Source organism: Pteropus vampyrus, unplaced genomic scaffold (assembly GCF_000151845.1).
Source record: "Pteropus vampyrus isolate Shadow unplaced genomic scaffold, Pvam_2.0 Scaffold32, whole genome shotgun sequence".
NCBI lineage: Eukaryota > Metazoa > Chordata > Mammalia > Chiroptera > Pteropodidae > Pteropus > Pteropus vampyrus.
In genome coordinates this window covers 10,662,986-10,689,221 of record NW_011888813.1, presented here as the reverse complement: position 1 = coordinate 10,689,221, position 26,236 = coordinate 10,662,986, and the positions used below count along the sequence as shown (strand labels likewise).

The window sequence follows — 26,236 nt, the reverse complement described above, 5'->3', positions numbered from 1 at the left end:
TTGATTTAAGTTATGTTTCAGCTCTTGAGCTGTAAGGTGGAATGGCCCCCTGGCTACTTTCCCGTGAAACAAGACAGAGGGACCCGGAAGATCTCAGAATTTTCCTCAAGACCTGAAGAAATGATTCATGACCCTTACCTCACCTCCAACCAGTCAGCTTCCAGCATGAGTGCTTTGTGGGTTATAATCCGTAACCTACACACTCTCAGGGAATTTGGGATTTTGAGCATTAGCTTCCTGTTCTCCTGGACGGCACCATTCATCAATCTTTTTCTACTGCAATTCTCGGTGTTTAGTGTTGGCTCTGCTAGCACTGGGTGGACAAACTCTGTTCCATAACTCCTTCACCCATTAACTGCCCTCCTGTACTTAAACAAGTCCTGGGCATCACACCAGTGTTAAAGTATGTACTTCTAAAAGATATGGACTCTTTAAAAAACATATAACCACACCACCATTATAATGCCTATAAAAGTTTAACAATAAAAATAAAATTTTAGCAATAAAACTAGTTGTTGAATATAAAAGAAGAAATGTTTTAATTGAAGAACAATGTTCTTAAATGTTCGAGTTCAGTTTACAAATTTTATTTATAAGTCTAGTACACTTTAGCAATAATTTAATGGGGTCTTGAGTACTGTTTGTTTCAATTTATAAAGGTAGCTAATTAAACACCACCCCATGTAATATAGGACCTTTTGGGGCTGGCCATCTATGGCCAGGGGCTTGCCACTTTTTTTTGGCAAATAAAGTTTTATTAGAATACAGCCATGCCCATTCATTTATAAATTATCTATGGCTGTTTTCCCAACACAATGGCAGAATTGAGTAGTTGTGACAGAGACCCTCCGGCCCTTTATGAAAAAGTTTGGTGACCTCTGCTAGTATTTACACATTTCATATAAATTTATAAATTTAATACATTTTATTTCCTTTTCAGGTACTTCAGTAACCTGACAATATATTAATTTTTTCAAGTGTTATTTTTTATGAAGTTTATTATACTTACAAACATGGTAAACTTTACATTCTCTTACATGTTCTGAAACTCTCCCTAAACTTCATAAGATTTCAACTCAATCAGGAGTCTATATCAGCTACTTGATTACTTTATTCTTAAAAGGGGGGTCTCTTAAACCAAATTGTTACACATTTGGAGCACAGAAAAATCTAATATGCTCATAGTTTTTCATAAACTTTCCATATGAATTATTTTTCTGGAGTGGAAAGATGAAGCACTGGGGAAGACAGTCACCATCCCAGTTACCTGAGGTGATCTGCAAAGGGAGGCAGATGCTGCCCCCATAAATTGAGGTAACTTAGAGCAGAGATTGTGGTAGGATCCGAGTTTTACAGCTGCAGACATGCGGGGATTTACCTCCCCTACTGTCATACTATGTCCCTTTTTTGTAATTTCTACCTAGAGAACCTCAAGCTTGAAGGGGACTCATTCTGGACTCACACAGGACTGTAGCTTTCATGAGTCCACCCATCCCCTGATTAGATTTTGCATCTTTTTAGTTCCTAGAGATCTCTGAAATCCCTAGGATCCAAATAAATATATTTTCATTTATTTTCACCTTCAAATACTAGAGTATGCATCTCTAATATACAGCGTGTATCTCTAAAATATAAGAAATTTATAAAGTAAACTTAGTGCCTTTAGTTCATCCAACAGAATTAAGAATTGCTTGATGTCATCTAATACTCTGTTCACTTCTTATTCCTCCATCTGTCCCAAAAAGGTCTTTTTACAACGTATTCAATCAGAATCATGAGGCCATGTACTAAATTTGGTCTCTAAAGTCTTTTCATCTATTGCAATCTTCCATTCCCTTAAAGCCATTGATTTGTTGAAGAAACTTTTTTAAAAAATAATTTCCCATACTCTGGATTTGGCTGATTGCTTCTAGGTCCTATGAATTCTTTAAATTGTTCCTTTATCCCCTATGTTTCTGGTAGGAGGCTCGATTTTATACATACATACATACATACATATATACATACATACATAATTTTTTTTGATCAAGAAGTCAAGAATACTTGATAGGTTGTAAATGTATTTTCTGACTAGCAAAGACCTTTGAACTTGATAAGACCTTGCACTTTGTTATTCCTAAAATATTCAAAGTGGCAAACGAAACTTTAGATATCCCACAGAGCTTTGAGTTCGACCTGCAGTTACAACTCACACAACGTATAACTTTAAGAGCTTTCCACAGACCAGACACAATGTTAACTAAGCACCTACCTACCTGCTCATTTAATTTTTAAACATTTGTAGATGCGAAACTAAAGCTTAGAGAGTTTGATTAATTTGACCCATTTAGTAAGTGATGGTGTGAGTTCAGGAGTGGAACTGGAATCTCAACTTTCTAGTACTTTCTGTTCTGAACAACTCTACCTCTCAACCTTCGCGTTTCCGGCTTCTCGCAGAAGCCCGCAGGTATCTATTACTGGGAAGTGCTCCTGTCCCGCCCCGCTCCTTTTCGCCCCGCCCCGCCCCGCCGGGTCCTGGGTCAAGCCCGACTGAGCGCCAGAAAAACCACATTTCCCAGAGTGCACCGAGACCACGAAGGCCTCACTACCGGCCGAACGCTGACGCCATTTATGTGTCGGGGAACGGCGGTGCGGCCTGTCATCATGGCCCTGTTCCCGGCCTTTGCGGGCGTTAGCGAGCCTCCCGATAGCGGTTCCCGGAAAGGTAAGCACGCAAAAGGGATGAAGAAGGCACTCGGAGGGTTTAATTCGTAGTTTCTCGGTCCCAGGCCTCGGCCCTTGCCTTGGATTTGTTGATCCACCTGTGTCCCAGAGTTCTCCGCGGCGCTGCAAAGACTTCTGGGAAGGGCTCCTGTCTTAGTCCTGGCTTCTGGTCCCGGCGGCTTCGGGGCTAGAATTTTGGAGTATGGAAGGAGAAAGGCATAGGAGAGACCCTAGAGCTGGGAGTTACATAATATCACTGTCTCTGACCCCATTTTTTCTCTGAACCTCAGTTACTTCACCTATAAAACGAGAATGATGATACTCCATATCTCAAGGAGACTCCTGTTGCAAATGCTGCATATTCTTTTCTCTCTTATTTCTGAAATGCTTATTGGGTTCATATCCTTTGGCAGGCCTAGAGCTAGGGGGTTGGGATCAGAGCCTAGTGAAACAGTTGCTTTCCAGACAGGCACAGCTGCTGGGAATGAGAACTAACATTTATTTATTAAGGGCCTACTGTGCACCAGACATCATATATTTTATTTAAGCCTTAAACATTCTCAGGAGATCTGCGTTGTTAAAAATTGAGGCACATACAGGCATACCTTGTAGACACTGCTGGTCTGGTTCCAGACCACTGCAGTAAAGTGAGATGTCATCTTTTTGCTAGTGGAGGGGCTTCTTTTTGCAAAATCCTCAACCCGCCGTGAAGTGCAGTAAAGTGAAGCTCAGTATGCCTGTAGCGAATTGTAATTTAATTAATCCTAAATCATGCACTTATGTGGCAGGGTCAAGTTGTGTCTGACACCTCTTTTATATCCACTCATGGCTACTATACCTATGTTTTGGTAACATAATTGTGAGTAATTTCACATATAGTGTAATTTTGGTTATCCTTTTACTGTCTAATCTCTGTGGTCAGGGAAAGTGTTTGTCTATTCATCGTAGCATACTTAGCCCTTAGCACAGCCCCCAAATATAGTAGGTGCTCAATAAATATTTGCTGGATGTATATAGACCACTAGTAGGTACTTGGCAAAAAATAGCAGTACGAGGTAGGATGTTATAAATGTCAGGTGAGCTACAGGAACAATGACTTCTGACGAGAGATTCAAATAAGGCTTTATATAGGAGCTAACTTCTGGAGTGGGTCTTCAAGAGGGTAGGATTGGACAAATAGAGTTAGTGGAAAGTCATTCCAGGGCCTGCAAAGGCATGCAAGAAAGGAAGCGTGAGACCTTTGCAGAGAACTGCAAATAGTCTAGTTTGGAAATATAGGGTGTAAAGAGCAGCGCTGGGAAATATGATTAGGACTGGTGGTGAGGGAGAATAGTGACTTGAATAACAGGCCAAGGGTTTATCCTTTTATTTTGGGAGGCGACATGGAGAGTTTACAGGGAAGTGTTGCTCTTGTCATTTACCTTAACTAGTGTTTGTCGGATATCTCTGGGTATCCAGCATCAGGATAATGTTTGTAAAGGGCTTTTTATAAAGTACTTAAGTTTGAAAATTTAAACACATTGTCACTCTCAGTGAAATTAACTATCATTCTTTAATATCACCTAATTGCCAGTTGATGTTCCAATTTCCAAACTTGTCTCAAAAATGGCCTTTTACAGTTGGTTTGTTCAAGTCGGGATCCAAAAAAGATCCAAGGTTGTATGTTGTGGATATGTCCCTCAGGTCTCTTTTTAATATAAAAGTTTCTCTGTCTCCTCCATTTTCCCTTGTGATTTATTTGTTGTGGAAACTGGGTCATTTGTCCTATACACATTTCCCACCAAATTCTCATGATGTCATTTAATGAGCTTCTCTATCCCTGTAAACTGGTAATCAAGAGAGTTAGATTCAGGTATAATTTTTTTTTTAATTGAAAATACCTCACTGGGGGTTCTCTGCACTTGTTATTGAATCAAATCAGGAAGATCTTCCTTCTAGTTTTCTCTTTTATAATATAGTGATATTAATATTGATCAGTGGATTCATGGACAGCCTGATTCATCCATTATGAAGCCGCTTGTCAGCCTTTCATCTAATGATGTTTGCAGCCATTTATGATTATTGCTTAAATCCATTATTTCTGTGGGGTTACAAAATGGTTATTTTCTAATTTTAACATTCCTCCTATATTTATTAGCTTCAGTTATTCTATAAAGAACTTTTTCTCATACCCCGAAATACAATTTAGGCAGAAAAGACATGATGAATGCTTGCTTTGTTCTGTCAGTTTTCAGAATAATGAGTGAGGGTCTCTTTTGGAGGTGACCAATGAAGTGTTTCTTTTTTTTCCCCTTTTCATTATGAACTCATGAATTTTTAACATATTTATACTTCAACCCATTGTAGATATAATTTTTCTAGTGCTCAAATTGTCACATCTTCGGCTAATGGGAGCCTAATAAAGTTGATGCCTATGTCTTTTTGACATGGCCCAGTTGTGTCTAATCACTTCTTTGCTTTCTGGCTTAAAAGAGGCCCAGAGCTTGTTGCTTACGTGTTCTGGAATTGGCTAATCCTCCAAGGAACCTTTTTTTTTTTTTAAGTTGAAAATGGTATGAGTATGTTAAAACCACAATTGGATGTTAGAAGTACTCATTGCACTGGGTTGTCATTGCTTCCAGACATTTTTAGTGGTTCTAACCAGGAAGAGAAAACTACATCATGAGTTCATATTGATATTTCCAGTCCAAATTTAAGGTTGTGAGATTTTTACTTAATTTATTTGATTTAATATTTGTATTTCTTTCCTCTTATGCCAAAAATTTTAGTTCCTGGTGCCATTAGTACAATTATGTATGTGTTCAAAATAACAATAGTAATATGACTGATACTAAATAGTTTAATATTTGTTTATGGCGCCATTTGTCTTTAGGACATATCCCACAATGGTTATGCAGTCAAATTACTGTGTTATAAAATCTCTTGAAATAATTCTCTGTGTGGTTTTGTCACCAATTGATATCTAATTAGGTACATTTGTTTTCAATTTTTAGGAATTGCTTTTATTTTTTTATTTAATCCCTTTCATAATGTGAAAGTTTACATGGTTTCAAAATTGAAAATATAAACCAGGTATATTCAGAGGAAAAAAGCTTTCTTTTCCGTTCCTCCAACCTGTTAGTTTCCTTCCCAAACAGGTTAGAATTTTTATTAGTGAATGATATCCTTTCATTTTTTTCCCCTTGATATGAGACACCTACATTTCCCTTCTTTTTTTAGATGCGTAGTATTCTGCATTTTGCCTTAAATTCCAGAGATCGTTGTACAGTGCGTAGTCTCCTTCTGTCACTACCTAATTTTGCCACCGTCATCCCCTGGATTATTACAACCACCTCCTAGTCTCCCCATCTTTAGTCTTCCCTTCACTCCCTGAATCACTCTCCACACCATAGGCAGAATTTTAAAATGTATTTATTTTAAAACACTATGTGCCATTCACTGGTCTAAATACTTTACAAATATGAACTCACTGAATCATAACAACCCTATGAAGTCTATACTAGTATCTGTATTTTTAAGGAGGAGGGAATGGAGGCCCAGAGCCAGCAAGTACCTTGCATAAGGTCACATGGCTAATATGACTCAGAGCCAGGATTTGAGCTCAGAAAACCTAGCTTCAAAAGGCCTGCTCTTAAACACTGCTCTTCGCTGCTGATCTTCTGAACAGGATGTGATTTTTGTCACCCTTGCTCAAAGCTCATACTTAGGGTAAACCCAAACTCGAATGCGTTTTTTAAGGCACCTAACTTCTCCAGATTCATTTCACCTCCCCCCCTACCTGCCTTGCTTCTCACTCACTCCCAGGGGTCTAGGCCTAACAGCTTCCTGTTTCCCAGAGAGTTGTGGCTTTCTCACTTCAGGCCTTTGTATCAGCCATTTCTTCTGCCTAGATGCTTCTAAGGGGCGTATTTAGACCTGAACTGAGCTGTTCTCCCTGGCAGCTTTCTCTGATAGACCTAGTTAGGATTAGGGAACCTATCATGTGCTCTCATTATACCCTGTATATTTTCTTTGTCTTGGCATTTGTCACATTGCATGTGACTGGCAGTATGTCAGCTCCCCGAGGATCATGTTGGGTTTGTCTTGTTCATTGTGTATTCCTAGCACCTAGAACAGTGCCTGGCTTTCAGCAAAGTGCTGAATGAGAGATTATTTTGCTCAAAGTTGCACAACTAATAAACGTTAAAGCCAGTATTTGAACACAGGTTCTTCTGATTCCAGAACTTGTGTTATAAACCACTCTATATTAGAATGGTGGGGTTCTGGTTGTTTATACATTACCTTTGGGACCCCTGAGTCTTTTCAAATTGTGGGTTAACTCTGTGCAAGAGCTGACTTTGCTTAGGTTCTCTATAATCACCATCTTATATGCAGTTCTTAGCCATGTTTGCTGGCACTTTTAGTACGAATGTTTGTGCTCTAAGAGTCTTTGTCAGAAAATAAGGGTTTTGGTCAAAATGAAGAGCTTGGCTTATTCTTTGTAAAAGAACAATGCCTCTCCTAGTACATATGCTCATTCGTTTATACAATCCGCCCTGGAGATGTCCCTGGGGGTGTGGCACTTACTTGAGTTCACTTAAAAAAAACTAGCAATCAGTGCTGTTTTGTTATACTAGAATGGGGAATGGGTGTGATGAAACTTGGCTGTTTTTTCCAATTGTCATTCAAAATATGTTTTTAAAGCTTAAATCTATTCATTGCAATTCCTCCCTCCCTCTAGCTATAGCAGAATTGAATTAAAGCATTTTCACTAGTGATGGAGAAATAGTTACATAATAAATTTATCACAAAAAACATTTCAGCTTAAAGTATTCATTATATTATTTTCTGTAAAATACGCATGCTGTGGTTCTTCCAGATACCTGCCTGGTTTTTGTTAGGCAGTAGTTCTAAAGTGTCCTTTCTGCCTGATACTTCCACCCTTCTTTCTTTCATAGGTGTGTGTATGTGTATAGCAGAGTGCTAATTTCCAGGTGAGTTTCAACCTGAGATTGATTTACTAACCTGCAGGGACAGATGGTTTGTCAGCCAGTGGGCTTCTCTATCTTAACCCCTAGGTGTGTGGTCTCCTGCCAGTCTTCCCTGTAATGTGTTACATCCTGCCTTGTATTGACATAGTTATCTAAATAAACATTTGATTTCTATCAAGGGCACTTGTATATCATGTAAGGATGTAGGTAAACATAGAAAAGGACTTTGCAATCGGATTACTAAAGCATCTTTTAATTTCAAAGAACTTTCTTGAAGATTCTGTGTAACTAAAACTTAATCGAGATGTTTTATGTGAACAGTTAATGTTATCATTGAGTATAAGCACTATATGAGCAAGGCCCTGGCCTATCTCGTTTACCACTGGACCCCCCAAAGACTACAGCTGTGCCTAGGCACACAGCAGGTATTCAGTACTCTAGTCTTTAATGATTAAATCTGTATTTACAATGAAGACTAAAAGAATTATAATACCTAGACGATGGCATGCTTTTGACAATCTCAAATTCCTTCATTTTGTTCAGTAAATCAAGCGCTGAGGATACAAAGATGCAAAGATGTTGTTCATATCCTTATTCATTTTATTTATTTGAGAAGTACTTATTTAGCCCCAGTTGCTCTGTCCCAAGGCATTGTGCCAGAAGTTGGGAATACAGGAGTGAGTAGTCATGGCTTCTGCCCTCATGTTGCTTTTAGTTTGGGAAGAAAGGAGTGGAAGGAGGGAGGCGAGCTGGAAACTTGGATGCAAGAGTTGTAAACCAGTTGGCGTCTTTGTTTGGCTGGCAAGATATTTTTGTTTGTCTTTTTTTCTGTTGTCACTCTATAGTGTCACTGTAATCGTTACGAACCAGGTCCCTATGAGGATCTCAATCTCAGTTGTTGACTTTTGGCGTAGAATGTAATGGGAAGACTGACAAGTGTGTAATGAGATTACAGTGTGAAAATTGGCATAGTTGCCCATGTCCTAATTGCGAGTAGATTAAGGAAAACCGACTCCTTAGTCGAGGAAGTGAAGAGCATCGCCATGGTATGGTGGAGGGCTGGGTGGAGAACCGCAGATCCGGGTTCCGACGTGTGCCTTTGGCCACGTGACCCGACTTCTTCGGGCCTCCAACTATTGATCCGTGAATGAGGGAGTGGTGTCCGGGCTGTGCTCCAGAGAACCTTCTCAGAACCTTCTTCCTCTGAACCCCCAGCAGAAGCAGTCTTGCTTTCTCCTTCCTGCATTTTGATTTTCTCTGAAAGGTTTTGGACAGTGTGCTCCTGGATTAAAAGAAAAGTTTTGAAATCTCTGGATTAGATCTCCAAAATTCCTCCAGGACTAACATCCAATGATGAGTACTTCTAATATTCCATGCATGTTCTCTGCTAATCTGCTAAACCCCCATCCCCCTCCCCCCAAAAAAACAAGCAGCTTTTTGTCAGCTGAAAATACCTTTTGCCCGGACAGAAGGTCATTAGATTGAGGTGAAGGTCATACAGAGAGTCAGTGATGATTGGAGTTCAAAACCCAAGAGTTTTTAGTTCTTTATAAACCACTTTTTTTTTTTTCACAGTGATCCCATTTGGCAAAGCCTTAATTGCAACCTTAAAAACTCTTTCTTGCACCTTCTAAAGGACTTTGGAGAATCACACGCTTTATGATTTTTTTACATATGTATTTCTTTACTTTTCCTCCAAGCTGTCATCACTATCTAGAATATGTAAAAATATGCTAGAAGTATTTAACAGCATCTCTCCTGGCATATTGTTTATTCTATCTTTTCCCACTTTTCCTTTGTTTATTATGGAATACAATTATTGTGGAAATAATTGTGATCTAGGCAACAGGAAGTATTTTTACTTGCCTCTTGCCAGGAATTAGGCCCAAGGGAAGGTAACCAACCTCAGAAGGAAAAAGGAGACAGTAGAAGAAAGACTGTGTGAACAGTTGCTCAGCGCCCGCTGGGCCTCCCCTTCCCAATTACTTAATCCCGTTGAGCCTTAGTTTCCTCCTCTATAGGGTGGAGATCATAATACCTCCCGCGGAGGGTTTTGAGGAGTAAAAGATAAAAGGTGCTAATCTGGTGCTTGGCCTACAGCAAGCACTTAATAAATTAGAGTCCCTCTCTCTTTTTTCTCCTTTTCCTGTGCTTTTTGTTGTACTTTGCCTCCTTAGGAATTGTCCTTCCTCCCTCCCCTCTTTTCCACACATGTTTATTAAACTCCTGCCGATGTATACCAGGCATTGATATCAGTGCTGGGGACATAGCGATGGATAAAACAAAGTCCCTGTCATCATATAGCATGCATGCTGAAGTCTCTTCCTCACTAAAATGCATTTATCATTAGGGACTAGAATACAGACTATAGAAAGAACTCTTATGACTCAATAAAAAATCCAATCGAGAAATGAGCAAAGGATTTGAATAGCTATTTCTTTTCAAATATGAATGACCAATAAAATCATGATGCTCTATATCAATAGTTACCAGTGAGACAGAAATCAAAACCGCGATGAGAAAACACATCCCACCCACTAGGATGAGTATAATCTAAAAGACAAGCGGTCACAGTTGGCAAGGGTACGGGGAAATGGGAGTCCTCCTACGTCGTTAATGGGGATGCAGAAATGTGAGATGGTGCAGCCACTGTGGAGAACAGTCTGGCAGATCCTGAAATTGCTAAACATGAGTATCTGTATGACCCAGCAGTTCTCGGTATCTTCCCAAGAGAAATGAAAACATGAGTTCATATAAAGACTTGCACGTGACTATTCATAGCAGCGTTATTCACGGTAGCCCCAAAGTGGAAACAACCCAAGTTTCCATTAACTGATGAACAGATAAAAGGTGGTATAATGCATAAAATATTATTGGGCAATAAAAAGGATTAAAGGAGTGATACATGCTACAGCATGGATGAACCTTGAAAGCCTTATGCCAAGGGAAAGAAGCCAGTTAGAGAAGACCATAAAATATACTGGCGTTATTTGACATATAAAAATATACAGGAAGTATTTGAATCATCTCTCCTTGCATAGTGTCTGTTCCGTCTTTTCCCATTTTTCTTTTGTTCGCCATAGAATCCAGTTATTGTGGGAATAATTGTGATCTCAGCAGCAGGAACTATTTTCCAGTTGTATGATCTTCTTTATATTAAATGTCAAACATAGGCAGATCTTTAGAGAAAAAGATAGATTAGTGGTTGCCTAGGGCTGGGGGTCAGGGTGGGAGAGGGGGCGGGTGAATGGAGAGTGACTGCTAATATGTATGGGGCTTCTTTTTGGGATAATGAAAATGTTCTAAAATTATTTTATGGTAATAGTTGCACAGTTCTAAATATTCTCAAAACCACTGAATTGTACACTTCATGTGGGTGAACCTTATGATATTATAAATTATATTCCAGTACAGCTGTTGAAAAATGTAATTACCTGTCTTTCTTACAACTCCAACCATGTCATGGGTTTTTTCTCCTTGGCGTATGAATGTGCCCTGCCTCTCATCCTGAAACAAAACGGGACCAAATATAAACCCCTCCTTGGGCCCCCTTGCTACTGCTTTCTTTCCTTCATAGCTGAGATTCCTAAAAGTTAGAAAATAAGTAATTTAGAAAGAGTTCATTGTAGAAGAGTTAGAAATTAATGGATAAGCAGAAAAAAAAATTTTAGACATTTAATCTCACCACTCAGATGTAATAATCATTGTTAACATATAATTTTAGCATTAATTAGAAAAGTTGACACCGTGTATTTTTATTTTCAAAAAGGAGTACTGTTTGTTATAAGGAAAGGCTTATGTTGAGTTACTGTGCTAAGACAGAACATTAGAATATTCTTTTAAAGAAAAATATCTTAATCTTCTGTAATAATATTAAGTATGGTGGGCTTTTAGGCCTGATTTGATTTTTTAACTTTTTGGAATTGTCTAAATCAAATTTGAGGTCATTAAAACCTAATGCTTAGGAATCCTTCATGCTCATTAAGTGTGGATGGAATGCATAAAGCCTTGTTGCCTTTTAGGCCACACTTATTACATGGCTTTTGCTTAAGCCACAGCTTGATATCACAAGAGGATTTCAGTCTTAAATATTTTAGAGTGTATTAAAGCCCCATGCCCTGTGAAATAAAAATTTCATGGATTCCCTTTGGCTTCTGTAGATTGTTCTAAATGCCTGACTGACATTGGCTGTGAATTTGGATGTCAGCTGGTAAGATGGATTTCCTGCTTTAGAAATGTATTGAGCTAATTTCATTGATTTCTTTTCTTTTGCATGTGCAGAATTAGACTGGCTGAGCAACCCAAGCTTTTGTGTTGGAACCGTAACATCTCTGAGCCAACAAACCGAAGAGACCACAGCTCTTGTTTCTGAAGGTTCACCACCGACAAGGTAGTGTTTTCGGTAGATGTATTTTCAGTCTTTGTAAGTGTGCTGTCTACAGCTTAGCTTGGATGATGCTCCTTAGGAAACTCTGTGATAAAAGAGCTAATAAGTAAAACTCTTAAAGTAATGAGGTGATCTTTGGCTGTTTTCCCTTGCCTCACTCTTACAGATTTTTCCCCTTTGCATTGCAGTGGCCACTATGTGACACCAGTAATTAAGCCATGAGGGAAATGGCATATTGTGATCTGAAGTAACTTTACTAACCTCATTAGTAACCTTGAGAATGTTGATAAATATAGAATTCAGATATTTCTTTAGTTACATTTTCAACACTCTCATAAAATTAGAAGGAGCTCGTATAAGATAATGTGGGGAAGGGGAAGAATTCTTCTTTACCTCCTCTGGTTCTTTTTGGCTGGCAAAATAATCAGTCAACAGGAGGTAGATTGACAAGAGAAAATCGAATTTAATGTCGTGTGCATGGGAACCCCACGAGAGAGTCAGAGACCCTGTACACGCAGCGGTTCAGAGGTAGAAAGAGGGCTCAAGGTATATTAACACCCTGAGCTAGGGCTGAGGTCAGGTGCTTGGGGAACTTCAAATATCAGTGCAAGGTGATAAGAAGAGCAGACCTTTAGGAAATAGAAGTTTGCCCTGCCCTACAGATAGGTCAGAAGAAGTTTTCTCTGCTAGGATTTCATTTTTTTTTTTTAATGGCTGAGTAATATTCCATTGTATATATGAACCATAATTTCTTATCTAGTCATCTGTTATAGGCATTTAGGTTGCTTTCATATCTTGGCTATTGTAAATTGTGCTGCCATGAATATTGGGGTGCATAGATCTTTACGAATTATTGTTTGCAATGACATGGATGGACCTAGAGGTTATTATGCTGAGTGAAATAAGTCAGACAGAGAAAGATAAACACTATATGACTTCACTTATACGTGGAATATAAGGAACAAAAAGAACAAACTAATCAAAAACAGACTCACAAATATAGTGGACAATTTGGTGATGGACAGAGGGTTGGGGAGTTGGGCTGAGAGAATGGGGTGAAAGGTTAAAGAAGTACAAATTAGTAGTTGATAGATGGTCTCGGGAATGGGGAGCACAACATAGGGAATGCAGTTAGCATTAATGTTGGCCAGGTGGAGGGTCAGGGGAGGGAGGGAGCAAATGGGGGGATCGTTTTATGAATTATATAGATGTCTAACCAATGTACTGTATACTTGAAACTAATTTAAATAAATGAATTTATTAAAAAAAGAAAAAATGTTATCTCTGATAATCTCTTACAGGCAAGGCCTCTAATTAAAATTCTGGGTGGTTAAAGGGTCAGGGGGAGGGGAAAGAAGTTTCTTTTCTGCCTGAAGCTGAAATGGCCTTTAGCTCAAAGCAATCTGCATACTACTGAGGCACATCTTGGAGTAGCTCATTCTGGACCCCCACGGTAACATAGGCTAAAACTTCATGATAACTTTGGGGAAAACAAAATGGCTACCTAGCCTTGAAGGAACTTTGCTGTGGGTCATTGAACTGAGAAATGAACTCTCTCGCAAATCTAGACTAGATGGTCTTGTTAACATGGTGAACCCTGGGTGCCATGTGCTCGAAAAGTGTAAGAAGCTTTTGGAAATTGGGTACAGCTGATTCATGAGAGGGAGTTGTTTGTAGATATTTCGGTAATGAGTAAGAGCCCATTATAACCTTTAAAAACAAGGGCCAGAATTAAAGTTTGGGTTTTGTTTTGTTTTGTTTTGTTTTGTTTTGTTTTGTTTTGGCATTAAGGACATGTTGGTATGATATGTAGGACTGAAAATAAACTTTTTATAATGATGCTTTTAAAAATACTATATTCGATAAAATAACTGATAGATTACTTTCATTTTAAGGTGTATGGATATGAAAGTATAGGTTTAGAAGCTATTAAAATTGGAATTTCCTTACCTGGTTTTATCTTAGATCTAACTCATGTCTTGAAGGTGAGTTGTAATCCAGGAAGATACCGTATAATATATGGGCAAATAGTAAGTCTGTGTGAGCATATTTAGAATTTCTCTATACATATTTGTTTATTTGATTACTTATTTACCTATTGCTTGCCCTAATTATCTTCTGAAAGTTCTCATGTTGATTTTCCCAAACAGGAGTCCTCTGAAATCAGAGCCTTCAGATGAAAGTGATGCTAACAAAAAGCTGAAACAAACAAGCAGAAAAAAGAAGAAAGAGAAGAAGAAGAAAAGGAAGCATCAGCACCACAAGAAAACCAGGGGCAAACACGGGCAGTCAGACAGCAGCGGATCTGGGCCAGACACCGATGCCGAAAGGGACGCATCTTCCAGAAGCAGAGACAGTAAAAAAGAATCAGAGAGGCTTAAGTAGGTTTTCTATTCTCCAATACCTATGATATTTTACATTTTTAATTTTTTTCCCTGGATTACTGCTACAAGTTAGACATTTAAATGATGATTTAACTCATTATTTAATTCTACTCAATCAAAATGAAGTCAATAAATATCTCAAGCTCAGAAAAAATACAGCTCTACCATTAGGTCAACATAAAAAAAAAAAACCCCAAATCGGAAAACTTCCATTAAAAAAATTAGGGCCATGATTTTATTTGAGAAATGTTAATTAGGCACAATAATGATTGAGTCAGAATCTGACTAAGACAAAAAGTCTTTGGGGTTTTTGAAAGATGGCACATGTGCCACACAGTGGGTGTATGGGCTGGTTTACTGCATAGTTAAGGGTTCCGTCCGTGAGGGACCGTTGGCCTCCCCACTTAAAAAGAATAGAACTGTCTTCTCTTCATTGATGTATCTTCCTTTCATTCACACCCATTAACCCCCGCTCCCTGTCCCCCACTCTTTGGTTAAGGTTAATACAGCACTTAAAATACTTGTTGTTTTTGTCCTCCTTAGTTCACATTTATTTAGAACCGCCGTGTTGAGGGTATAGAGTAGCTCATGACCACGATATTTCCTTCCCTTGGGGGCTTTATTTCTCACCACCTTTCATGCTGCCGACTGCCTTGAGCATAGTGTTCAGGTCATTCTGTGAAAGGGTCAGAGCGTAGGTACTTGTCATGGCTTTGCCCCTCTGCTCAGTCCCATAGTCTCCTACATAGGGACAGTTGGTATGTGGTGAAACTACTTGAATTAGTTCTCATTTAACTTTTTTTTTTCTTTGTTCATACGGTCTATAAGAGAGGAAGTTTAAGTACCCGCCTAATACATACTTAAAAAAAAATTAGCGCTATTAAGAATTCTGCGACTCTTCAGGGTTATTTGCTTAGAAGTCCCGTTGATGTCAGGGAGAGCTCTGTGTAGGAGCAGATCTGGAATCTGGCCCGTAGGGTTTCTGTCGGAGAGGCAAACACCGCAGTCTCCCGGGACCCTCTGTCGTCCTGTGGGTGTTGGAGAGCACTACCGGCCCCTGGCACCGAGGGTCCAGGTTCGCTTGGTCCTCCGTGGGTCTCAGGTGCTGTACCGGCAACCCAGACTTGCTCTAGGAAGAAGAAACAAAGGGACTCAAGCAAAAAGGTTCCGAACGGGCCTGAATTTAGGTAGGCAGGAGCCGCGCCCGTGTTGCCTGCCATCGTGTCCCTCTCCAACCCCTGCTGGCCTCAGCACGGGGCCTGACACTCAGCAACATGCACTAAATATGGTTTCGATATGTGGATGAATGTCTCACTGATGTTCTTGCTTCTTTGTAGGTCTTCAGAGGGAAATATATTAATCATTGTATCTTCTGAAAACTTACCTTTAGCTCCTTGTCCTTTTTTATACTTGAGGAAAATGAGCTTTAAAAGATTTCCTGAACCCACATGGAACTTGAAAGATGGTTATTTTCAGCCTGTGCTTAACCACATCAGAGGTGATCTTTGCAGCCTCTTGATAATTTTATGATCCAGACAGCATTTTTAAGTTTGTTGATACCTTGCAGAATATCCCCAGTAAGATCAAAATAGAATGTTCTTGTCCTCTTTTACTTTCTTATTATTAACTCCTGTAGCTTCTTCCTGGGAAGGTGACTTGGAAGAAATGTTTATTTCCTTATCGACGAGGACTAAGATTTAGTGACTGTGTCTTTCCGTGATGTCAGGAAAGTGGGTTCATGGGGGTAATACACCACATGAGACTCTACTTCAGAGGGATCGAGGGACAGTTCCCCCAGAGGCTGCAGCTTCTAATTAACCTTCATGTCCTAGGATGACCTCTCTTTACCTTCAGGTAGAGGGAGCTCCCTCCTCGCACATAGCCCAGGCCACGTCCTGCTTCCTGGCCTCAGTGCCCAGTAGGGGGAGGATAGGGCTGTTTCCTCCCCAGGGGTGGTCTGCAGCTGGCCCTTCATTTATTTTTATTTTATTTTTTATATCCTCCATTTCTTTCTGGAATGCATCAGTTTTTTCCCCTCCCTTCACTGCTCCTTACTGGTTTTCATTGACAGATACCCTTCCACAGTTGTTCTGAAGGGGAACGTGTTAAAATCGCCATGTATTTTAGCCTGAGACATGCCATTCAACAAATATTTATTGAATAGCTACTTTGTGTCCCTGAAATACCATTGCCTCGGATTCCCAGCCAAGAATGATTTAGAAGCCTCCAGAATCTTTGTTTCTATCTGAGCAGAGCTAAAAAGCAAAGATGGAACAAATCAGTGGCTGTTTTGACCACTCTGGCAGTTCCTTGAGTCAGCAGTGTATTCTGAACTGATTTTCTTTAGAGGAGGGAAGATGTCAGATGCCAGGAAACCCTTCCCTCCTCCTCACTTGATTCCTAGGGGAGTGGTTCCATTCGTATCTGAGCTGAAGGTCTGCCAACTCACAAATTTGATCCAAAGGACAAATAAGGGTCTTGTCTTACAATGGGCTCTCTCTGCCCTTTATGTAGGAGGTCGGTACATACAGGCAAAACACCGTGCACGGAGCCCAGACTAGAAAGACGAGACTTAGGCCAAGCGTGAGTCACGTCTGAGGCCAACCGTTCAGAATCGTGGCTTTTGCTATTGTCGAGTTTTGAGTTGGAGTAAATAATCTGAACATTTCAAATAAGGTGAAGTAAGGGTAGCCCACGTTTTTTAAAAAAAGAAGAAAGTTTGTGAATTTATTTGAAACTCAAGTTACAGTCATTTAAATGGAATATTTAAAAAGAACACCTGTATCCCTCAGGGTAATTTCTGAGAAGACTTCTCTTTTGGTAAAGTGCCGCTTAGTATTGACAATTTTCGCTTTATACTTTAAAACTTTTTTTTAGAGCAGGCGTCCTCTTCAAAATGATGCTGTGCAGAGTTCACAAGGTTTACCTTGCATGTTTCCGCAAGTGTGGACCGTGTAACTGGAAGAGTCCTAAGCGCCTCTCCCTTTTTCTTCTCCACTTTCCTTTGTCTCACAGTCAAGAAAATTCTGCCGCTGCTGATGTCGGACGTCGCTTTGTTTGGCTTGAGGACATTCAGCCTCTGACGGGAGAAACCTTCAGGACAGATAAGAAACCAGATCCGGCCAACTGGGAGTATAAGTCCCTCTACCGGGGAGATATAGCAAGGTACCGCCCCATCATGATGTCTTTCCTGATTCTCACTGGCAGGAAGGAGCTTCTTTCTCCTGCACTCAGTGCTGTCTCTGTCCATCGACCCTCTCCCGAGATTCTGTGGGGTTTTTATCCCCTGCTAAGTTGTTTAGGCCTCTGTCTTATCTCACATTCTAAAATGAAAAGTTTAAACCTTGAGATCAGGATCCAGGTCGGATTAATCTTATTTATCCATAGTGTGCTTGGCACGGTGCCTGGCGTGATAGGTCTTCAATAAATATTTATTGGACAAATGAATCTAAACAGACCTTGAAGTGGTTGTGACAAACTATGCAGAAACCATTTGGTCTATGCTATGTGCCATTTAAAAAAGTTGCGAAAGCCTTTTATTTATCCACTGCCCACGTATGCCATTTAAAAAGTGACATTAAATGGTAATGACTTATTCAAAATGTTTCCAGCATTCATCACCAGATAATCATAAAAATAGGTGGTGATATTTGCTTCACTAATGAGTTTAAACTTTAATCTGTCAATCAAAAAATATTTGAATACTTATTAAACCCATTTGGTACTTCATCATACTTTGTAAGACACTGCTGGGAACATAAAGAACAATAATACGCAATCTCTGTTCCCAAACAGCTTACGGTCAATGAAAAGCGAAGGCAGAGAATCTTGGAATGTAAAGCCAACAGGAGACCTTGAAGATCATTATCATTTTTTATAGACTAATTACTTTTTAAAATAAATTTTGCTTTCCATTCCTTTGCTGCATCTCCAAATTTTAATCATGTTTCTACTCATCATGACATACTTTGCCACATAAGCAATTCCAATAAAAAATTCCTTTTTGATGAGTTTATATCAGTTATTTTTTAATGCATGTTTATATCTACATTATCTACTAAAATCTCATGGCTGAGAGTAAATGACTATCATTTAAAATGTATTCATATATTCTAAAATTATTTTAATACTCCCTAAAATCTTGTTTGGTTTTCCATGCCACCACAGTGTAGTGCCACAGATGTGCTAGAAACCAGTAAAGGATGGGAGGCCAACAAACACTGGTCTCACTGACGTCGTGTTCACACGGCCGTGCTGTGATGGGGAGAGCACCCCCATTTTACAAATGAGGCACAGGAACCGCAGGGAGCTTCAATGACTTCTCAAGGTCGTGCAGCCAGGAAACAGCGGAGCTGGGGTTTGCAGCCCTGTTTCTCTGAGTTCAAGTGTTTTTTCACTGTCCACAGGTAAAGACGAGCCGGGTTGTATGCTAGAACATTTTCTAGGCTGAGAAACAGAGGGCCTGGTTCTCATTCTGAGTTTGCCATTTGCTGGTAATATAATCGCAGCAAGTCACTCACCGCTGTCTGGGCCTCCATTTCTTCTTTTGTAAATTGGGACTTGTAACTCTTGCTGTGCCTTACACACAAATATCAGAAATATTTGATTTTGAATTAGAAATTGGTGTGCAACTATAAAGGGTTATTAGTAATAGATGAAAAAAGGAAAAAAATATTAGCAATGAGTGGCTCTTAGGTCTCTCCTAATGAATGGCTCAGCCCTTCGAAAGAGTAATTAGTGACAACTTCATTAATCCAAACTGCAAGATGCTGCTATGAAGCGTTTAGGGCATTGACGTAACATCCAGGTAAGTTACTAGAGTTTGCGTGAGGCGAGTTCTCCTGGACTAATACTTGTACAGCTGTTAACGTCAGGTCTCAGAAGGTACTGATCCCATGGCCGTCTGAGCTGGTCAGAGCACAGTGGGAATACTGTGTCAGGTTCTGAATTTTCACCTCTGAAGAGGAGCACTGACAGACCGAGAGCTTTGCGAGGAGGATGAAGAGATGACTTGGCTAGCACCGTCATCTGGGGACTAAATGGGGAGTAAATGGCCTGCGGCAGGGTATGGTCCTTGTCTGTCTTTGGACTGTCTTTGGGAAGACATAACCGGGGCCAGTGAGCAGAAGTGCCGGGAGGTCCGATTTGGCTCAGTATAAAAGCATCGCAGGAGTGATGTGTGTGTCGTTTGGAGTGTCATGCAAAGCAGAGGTTAGGTACTAAAGTTGGTCTATGACAGAGTTAAAATTACCTTTGGAAAATTCCTTAGGATTAATATACTGTCTCTTAGTGAAGTTCACCTCAGTCTGTTTTTTCACCATTTTTAGAATGGATTGTCGTGTCTGTGGCTACACACCAGATGAAACAGTCAGCGTATGTTTAGGAGCCAAGTTTTATAAAATAATGATAGTTTGCACTTCTCTAGCCCTCTGTATGGATAAGGACTTCACGTATATGAACTTTTTTGATCATCTCATCAGTTCCCTGACATAGGTGCCATTATTATCCCCATTTCACAGATGGGGAAACTGGGACACATGTGTTTGTTTATTTTTTAAATACTTGGATCAAGGTCACCCAGTTAATAAATGTTGAAGTTGATATTTGGGCCCAGGCAGCCAGGCACCGTGAGCGGCATGAATTGAAGTCACTGAAGGAAAGGCACATTTATGTGGCCCAGCCCAGCTCACTCTGGGGTTCAGGCCCGCTGAGTGAATTCACGGCAGAATTGTGTGCTCGATTTAAATATATTCTCTTCCATACCCTCTTCCTTGTCGTTTTCTTTTTTCTTTGTTTCCTTTTCTTTTTAAAATTTTGGCGACTGGGTGCCTATGGCTGAATTCATTTAAATTAAACATCCATATTTTTTATGTCGTTTACTGAACCTCCAAAGTGGGGTTCCTACTTCTAGAATTATTCAAGTGAAGACTGGCTGTTTATTTGGTAAGGATTTTACAGGAAAAGTGCCAGCATTTGGGAGAATATTGAATTAGATTATCTTCTAGGTCCTGTCCAGTTACTAAGATTCTGTGGTAAGTGATAAATTGGCTACAACTGAAATGCTCAACAATAAGGAAATAGTTAAATAAATTATGGCACACCCCTCCAATGGACCAGTTTGAAGCCAGTAACAATTATATTTTCTAAGACTAGTGGTATAGCGAAACGCTTAAAAGTAGGGGGGAAAGCCTGAAGCAGTTGTCAAGTATTTTAATATAGGATGTGTGTATGCGTATACATTTCATATCTGAAAGTAGACACTTGGTAATATAGACCAATAAGGCCAGTCAGAAAACTCAGTAAACATTTTTTAAGAGATGATATGACTATCTAAAATATTGTTCATTTTTAGTAAAAATAAAATAGTAATTAAGGAGAATAAAACTAACTTTTCACTTAAAATTTTTTCCTTAGGCAATGACAGGCGTGTTTAGAGCTCTTGTAGCACTGTTTTGTCTCCTCACTGCTTTGTTAAAGTTGTTTTTGACTCACAAATGGAATAGAGAGAGATTATCCTGAGGCGGATAGGAAGAGTTGGGAGAGAGGATGAAGAGAAAGGGCTTGAGAGGCAACTCTGTGTACATGTGAGTCACTCTCCCCACAAAGTGGGATTCACTGCACTTGGCAGCAAGGGAGGCCCAGGCCAGCAGAGAGCTGCTCAGGTGTCTCTTGACTGTGGGGAAGCAAAGGAGGTGACAGGCTAGGCCACAGGGAGCTGGAGTCAGAGCTTTCTGGGAGTTGACAGACAAAGGCGGTGGCTCTCTCCTGCCTTTTTCTCCCCACAGCATTTTATCATGAAAAATTAAAAAAAATGATACAGCGTAAGTTGAAAGAATTTGAGTGAACACTCACATACCCACCCCCTACATTCTGCCATTAACATTTTGCTATATTTGCCTTATCGTATATCTGTCCATTCATCCATCTGTCCATCTTATTTTTTTGATGCATTTCAAAGTAAATAGCCAATGTACTGCCCCCTAAATCCTTGAGCATGGATGTCATTAACGACAGTCCGAGATTTGTTTAGTTTTGTCTTTCGATTTAAAATTTACATACAGTATAATATATACATCTTCATTTGCTGATATTGACAAAGGCGTACACCTGGATAACCCAGACCTCCATGGGTCTGTAGAACATGACCGCACCCCCAGAAAGTTTCCCCATACCCCTTTCCAGTGAGTCCACACCCCACCTCCCCAGAGGTGATTATCGTTCTAATTTTTTCCCACCATCTATTAGTTTTGTCTGTTATAGAACTTCATATACATGGAATCATATAGTGTTTACTCTTTTGTGTCTGGCTTCTTTCACTTGAAGAAATGTTTTGAGCTTCATCCATGTTGTGGCATTTATCAGCAGTTTGTTCCTTTTCACTGCTGGCAGTATCGATTGTATGGCCATATCACCATCTGTTTATTCATTCTTCCATTGATGGACACCTGGACTCTTACCAGTATTTGGCTCTTATGAATAAAGTTGCTGAGGACTTTTGTGTACAAGTCTGTGTAAATGTGTGGTTTCCTTTTTCTTGGGTAAATACCTGTGAGTAGAATTGCTGGGTCATAAGACACAGCCAGACCTTTTCCCAAAGCGATTGTACTAGTTTATATTCCCATCAACAGCCTATGAGAATCCTGGTTACTCCACATATTACTCACCAACATTTAGTATTGTCAATCTTTTTAATTTTAGCTTTTTGGTGGGTATGTGGTGTATCTCTTTGTGGTTTTAATTTGCATTTCCTTGATGACTAATGATGTTGAACACTTTTTCATGTGCTTATTGGCCATTCATGTCATCTTTTGTGAATTTTGTTCAGCTCTTTTGCCTATTTTTTAATTGGGCTGTTTATATAACATACATACAGAAAAGTGCACAGTTTTCCTTAGCTTTTGTTCAGATATTCAGTAGTCATGTGTTTGTAACTCTGAGGACGCCTACATGTTCCATAAAAGCATTTTAAAACCCAGCCTCTTTTCCTCTAGAATAGAAAATAGCCAGATGTAATTTTATTTGACATACTTTGTTTCAGGATTAAAAAAAGCATCTTAGACCTATATGTTATCTTTTTAAGTAGGGACACAGGACAATATTGAGGGAAACGGACTCCTCTAGGAGACAGATGACTTAGTGTCCGCTAAGGTCTCAGTGTCCTTATTTAGGAATAGTGTAAAAGAGGGGATGATGATTTTTGCTTTGCCTGTCATATACAATTGTGATGATCAGATGACATAATGTATGTGACAGTACTTTACCTGCAGAGTGCCAGGAAAATATAAATTACTAAGATCTGGAAGACAGGCATGATCTTAAATTCACGAGACATTAACGAAGAGTTGAAGTTTTAGAGGAATAAGCCAAACGGGCAGAAAAAGTTAATTGCTCGTCCTCATATTTCTCTAAATAGAAACGATTTGAAAATAAGGTGAATTTGAATATATGCAGTTAACTTGCATATAAGAAGAATTTTAAGTCTCATTCATGGCTAGTGCATATGGTCCCTCAGTACCCTTTTTTCTCTTTCAAATGTAAGGTACAAGAGGAAAGGAGACTCCTGCCTTGGCATTAACCCTAAGAAGCAGTGCGTATCCTGGGAGGGGCCTTCTGCAGAAAGGAAGCCTCCACGCAGGCACGTCGAGCGCTATTTTACGAAGAAGAATGTGGGGTTGATGAGTGTGGATGGAGTTGCCGTCAGCAATAGACCCGAACCTCTCGCATCTGAGCCAGTGTCATTTATCCCAGTCAAGGGCTCCGACGATGTGGCGCCGCCTCCCGTTACGACCTGGTTGAACCCTCTGGGGATTTATGATCAGTCCACCACGCAGTGGCTACAGGGACAGGGTCCTGCGGAGCAGGAATCGAAGCAGCCAGACTCACAACCAGATAGAGAGAATGCGCTTCTCAAGGCCAAGGTGGAGGAGTTTAACAGGAAGGTTCGGGAGAATCCTCGAGACATTCAGTTATGGATGGCCTTTGTTGCTTTTCAGGTGAGTGTGGTCATCCCAGTTTTCTTACCTTAGTTAGCACAGCAGTGCTCACTCTGCAGCACTTTTTGAGCTCTTGTGAGGAGCCCTGGCACTGAGCACGTAAAGATTCTTAGAGGATGACCCTTGCCCTGAGCTTGTCCCAAGTGTAATGAGGAAGACTGATGTGTGAAGAATAAATGCAGTCTGGGGTAATAAATGCTTTAATGTGTCATTTGGGGATGGAATGAGGGAGCGACTTGCCATAGAGTAAGAAAGGGTTTCCAAGAGAAGGTGAAATTTGAACAAAATCTTGAAAGAACAGTAGGTGTTCACCAGGCCTAGAGAGACATTTGTGAAATACAGACAACATGCAGAATGCATAGAATTGTGAAAGAGCAGGGGCTGCCTAGTTAGAGCTGTGTGCTCCCTTTCTAAAACATATGGATTTGTCTTAGTTCCACTTAATTTTTTGAACCACTTATATACGATTATATTTTGTCCTACTTTCAGCTGTTTTAATGGTAAAGTTGACTCTTCAGAAAAGGTTTTCAAGGTATTGCATGCTCATTGATGCATAAATCCAAGTTGAAAATGACAGGTAGATCAGGTGAAAGAAACACGAGATCAAGATCAAACATACTGGGTGACACGGGCACCCTAAGAACTGAGTTTCCGTTAAAGGAAATTCTGATAAACGAGTGGTTATCAAGAAATCTGAATAGCAGTTCATTTTGAGGGGTGAGAGACCCTTTGGAAGGCTTGCACGTAACTCTGTGAGCAGTGTTGGAACCCTGAGGGTCCCCCAGTTCCCTTTGCATTTGTAAATTGGTATTTCTGTTGTTGAGGACGAGGTCATGAAAAGTCCTGGCCTGTATGCCATCGAGGAAGGAGAGCAGGAAAAGCGGAAAAGGTCCCTGAAGCTCATTCTGGAGAAGAAGCTGGCCATTCTGGAGCGGGCCATTGAAAGCAACCAGAGCAGTGTGGATCTGAAACTCGCCAAGCTGAAGCTCTGCGCAGAGTTCTGGGAGCCCTCCACGCTGGTCAAAGAGTGGCAGAAACTGATCTTTTTACATCCCAATAATACAGCCCTTTGGCAGAAATACCTTTTATTTTGCCAGAGCCAGTTTAGCACCTTTTCAGTATCGAAAATTCACAGTCTCTATGGAAAATGCCTGAGTACTTTGTCTGCTGTGAGGGATGGCAGCATCTTGTCTCACCCTGAGTTGCCTGGCACCGAGGAGGCCATGTTCGGTAAGGAGATGCTGACCAAGTCCATTTATGTGGGAGGAATCATACTTTTGGCTTTCGTTGAGAGTGAAGATTTATTTTGGTTTATTTTAGAAAAGTCTAAATTGATAAAACTGATAAATCGATAAAATCGATTAATCGAGAAAAACTATGACTGCTTTTGAGCATAACAGATTCTCCCCCCTCCAGCTTCTTAGCGGTGGTACGGGGTGGGGGTGGGGTTGCGGGAGGGGGCATGAAAGCTAGCAGGGTTAGGAAAGTGTCACCGAGCTAGAAGTTTCCGCTTTTCTATTAACCAGGGAAGCAGAGTCAGGTCTCTCTCAACTGCTTTGGCTGTTGATACCGTTATCCATTGAGACGCCTGTGCTGCTCAGCACACCCGGTGCTAAGGTCTCAGACAACTGTGTTTGTGAGGCGCCCTGACCGACTGGCAATCATTGCACAGATATATGCGTTACTGATATTATTACACTGCCAGCATTTTTGGTATGTCCCAAAGGAGCTTAGAATAAAAATGAGATACCGGGGGCAGCGTGTTACACAGGAGCTGGAGAGTATCTCTCTGGACTTGAATCCTGGTTTGCCCTTCGTTGGTTCTGGTCTGACCTTGCATAGTTTCCTTAACCTGTTTGAGCTCCAGTTTCTCCCTCAGGAGCAATAGCACATCAACTGCTCCACAGGGTTTATTGTGCCCATTAACTGAGGTAATGCATGGTGAGTCTAGCTCTGTGTCGAGTACACAGCAAGCATTTATTTGATCAAAACCCTGCTATTACTAATAACTTCTAAAGATAGAAACATACTGCTCTAGAAATAAGCATTCATTCACCACAGTGACATAAAGAGTCTTGTGCTTGATATCATTTGTGATGGGCTCAAAAAGCCTAATATTATTCAGTGGATGGAATGTACCACAGTTAAGACAAACTGAAAATTTCAAACATGGAATCTTGATTTGTTTACAGCCGACTCTGAGCATATGATGAAAATTGCCAGTGAATAATGCCATCTAGTGATCAATTAAGCACAGAAATCTTTGCTTTCTGATTAAAAAAAAAAACTACTGCATCCTTTTTCTAGAACTCTTCTCGAAATAATGAATGAGCTTTGAGTGATAACCAATATCCAGAACAACCACTTGCCTTGTGTTAATGTGATGTATATAGCTCTTATTGTTAATATTTGTGTTCTGTGATGGTTTCACATAAAAATCAGTAAATGTGCTTTGAATACAGTACGCTCTGCGTCCCTTTACATCAGCACAGCTCTGAAAGCGTGACGGGAACCGATTGCAGGGAGGCGCCCCCGGGGTCTGGTCTGGCTGTCTGGCTGCGTGTTTTCAGAGGCTGCGTCCCTCCCCTTTAGCGGTGTTAACCCGGGATTCTCGCCCTTTGCTGCCCGTGCTCGCAGCGCTCTTTCTTCAGCAGAGCCACTTCCTGCGCCAGGCCGGTCACTCTGAGAAGGCCGTCGCCTTGTTCCAGGCCATGGTCGACTTCACCTTCTTCAAGCCCAACAGCGTGAAAGACCTGCCTACCAAGGGACAGGTGCGAGCTCCGCCCCCTCCCCGCTCCT

The 26,236-nt window shown here is 40.4% G+C and overlaps 1 protein-coding gene across 1 annotated transcript in view; it reads left to right on the top strand.

Moving 5' to 3' along the window:
• The first annotated feature begins 2,551 nt into the window (after positions 1-2,551).
• Positions 2,552-26,236, top strand: part of NRDE2 (NRDE-2, necessary for RNA interference, domain containing) — a 42,566-nt gene continuing 18,881 nt past the window's right edge. The window contains exons 1-7 of the mRNA XM_011357136.2: positions 2,552-2,704; positions 11,955-12,063; positions 14,211-14,441; positions 17,460-17,609; positions 22,984-23,437; positions 24,262-24,667; positions 26,075-26,208. Of these exons, the coding sequence (XP_011355438.1) occupies positions 2,611-2,704; positions 11,955-12,063; positions 14,211-14,441; positions 17,460-17,609; positions 22,984-23,437; positions 24,262-24,667; positions 26,075-26,208 (1,578 nt within the window). The 5' untranslated portion in view covers positions 2,552-2,610. The remainder of the gene's footprint in view (positions 2,705-11,954; positions 12,064-14,210; positions 14,442-17,459; positions 17,610-22,983; positions 23,438-24,261; positions 24,668-26,074; positions 26,209-26,236) is intronic.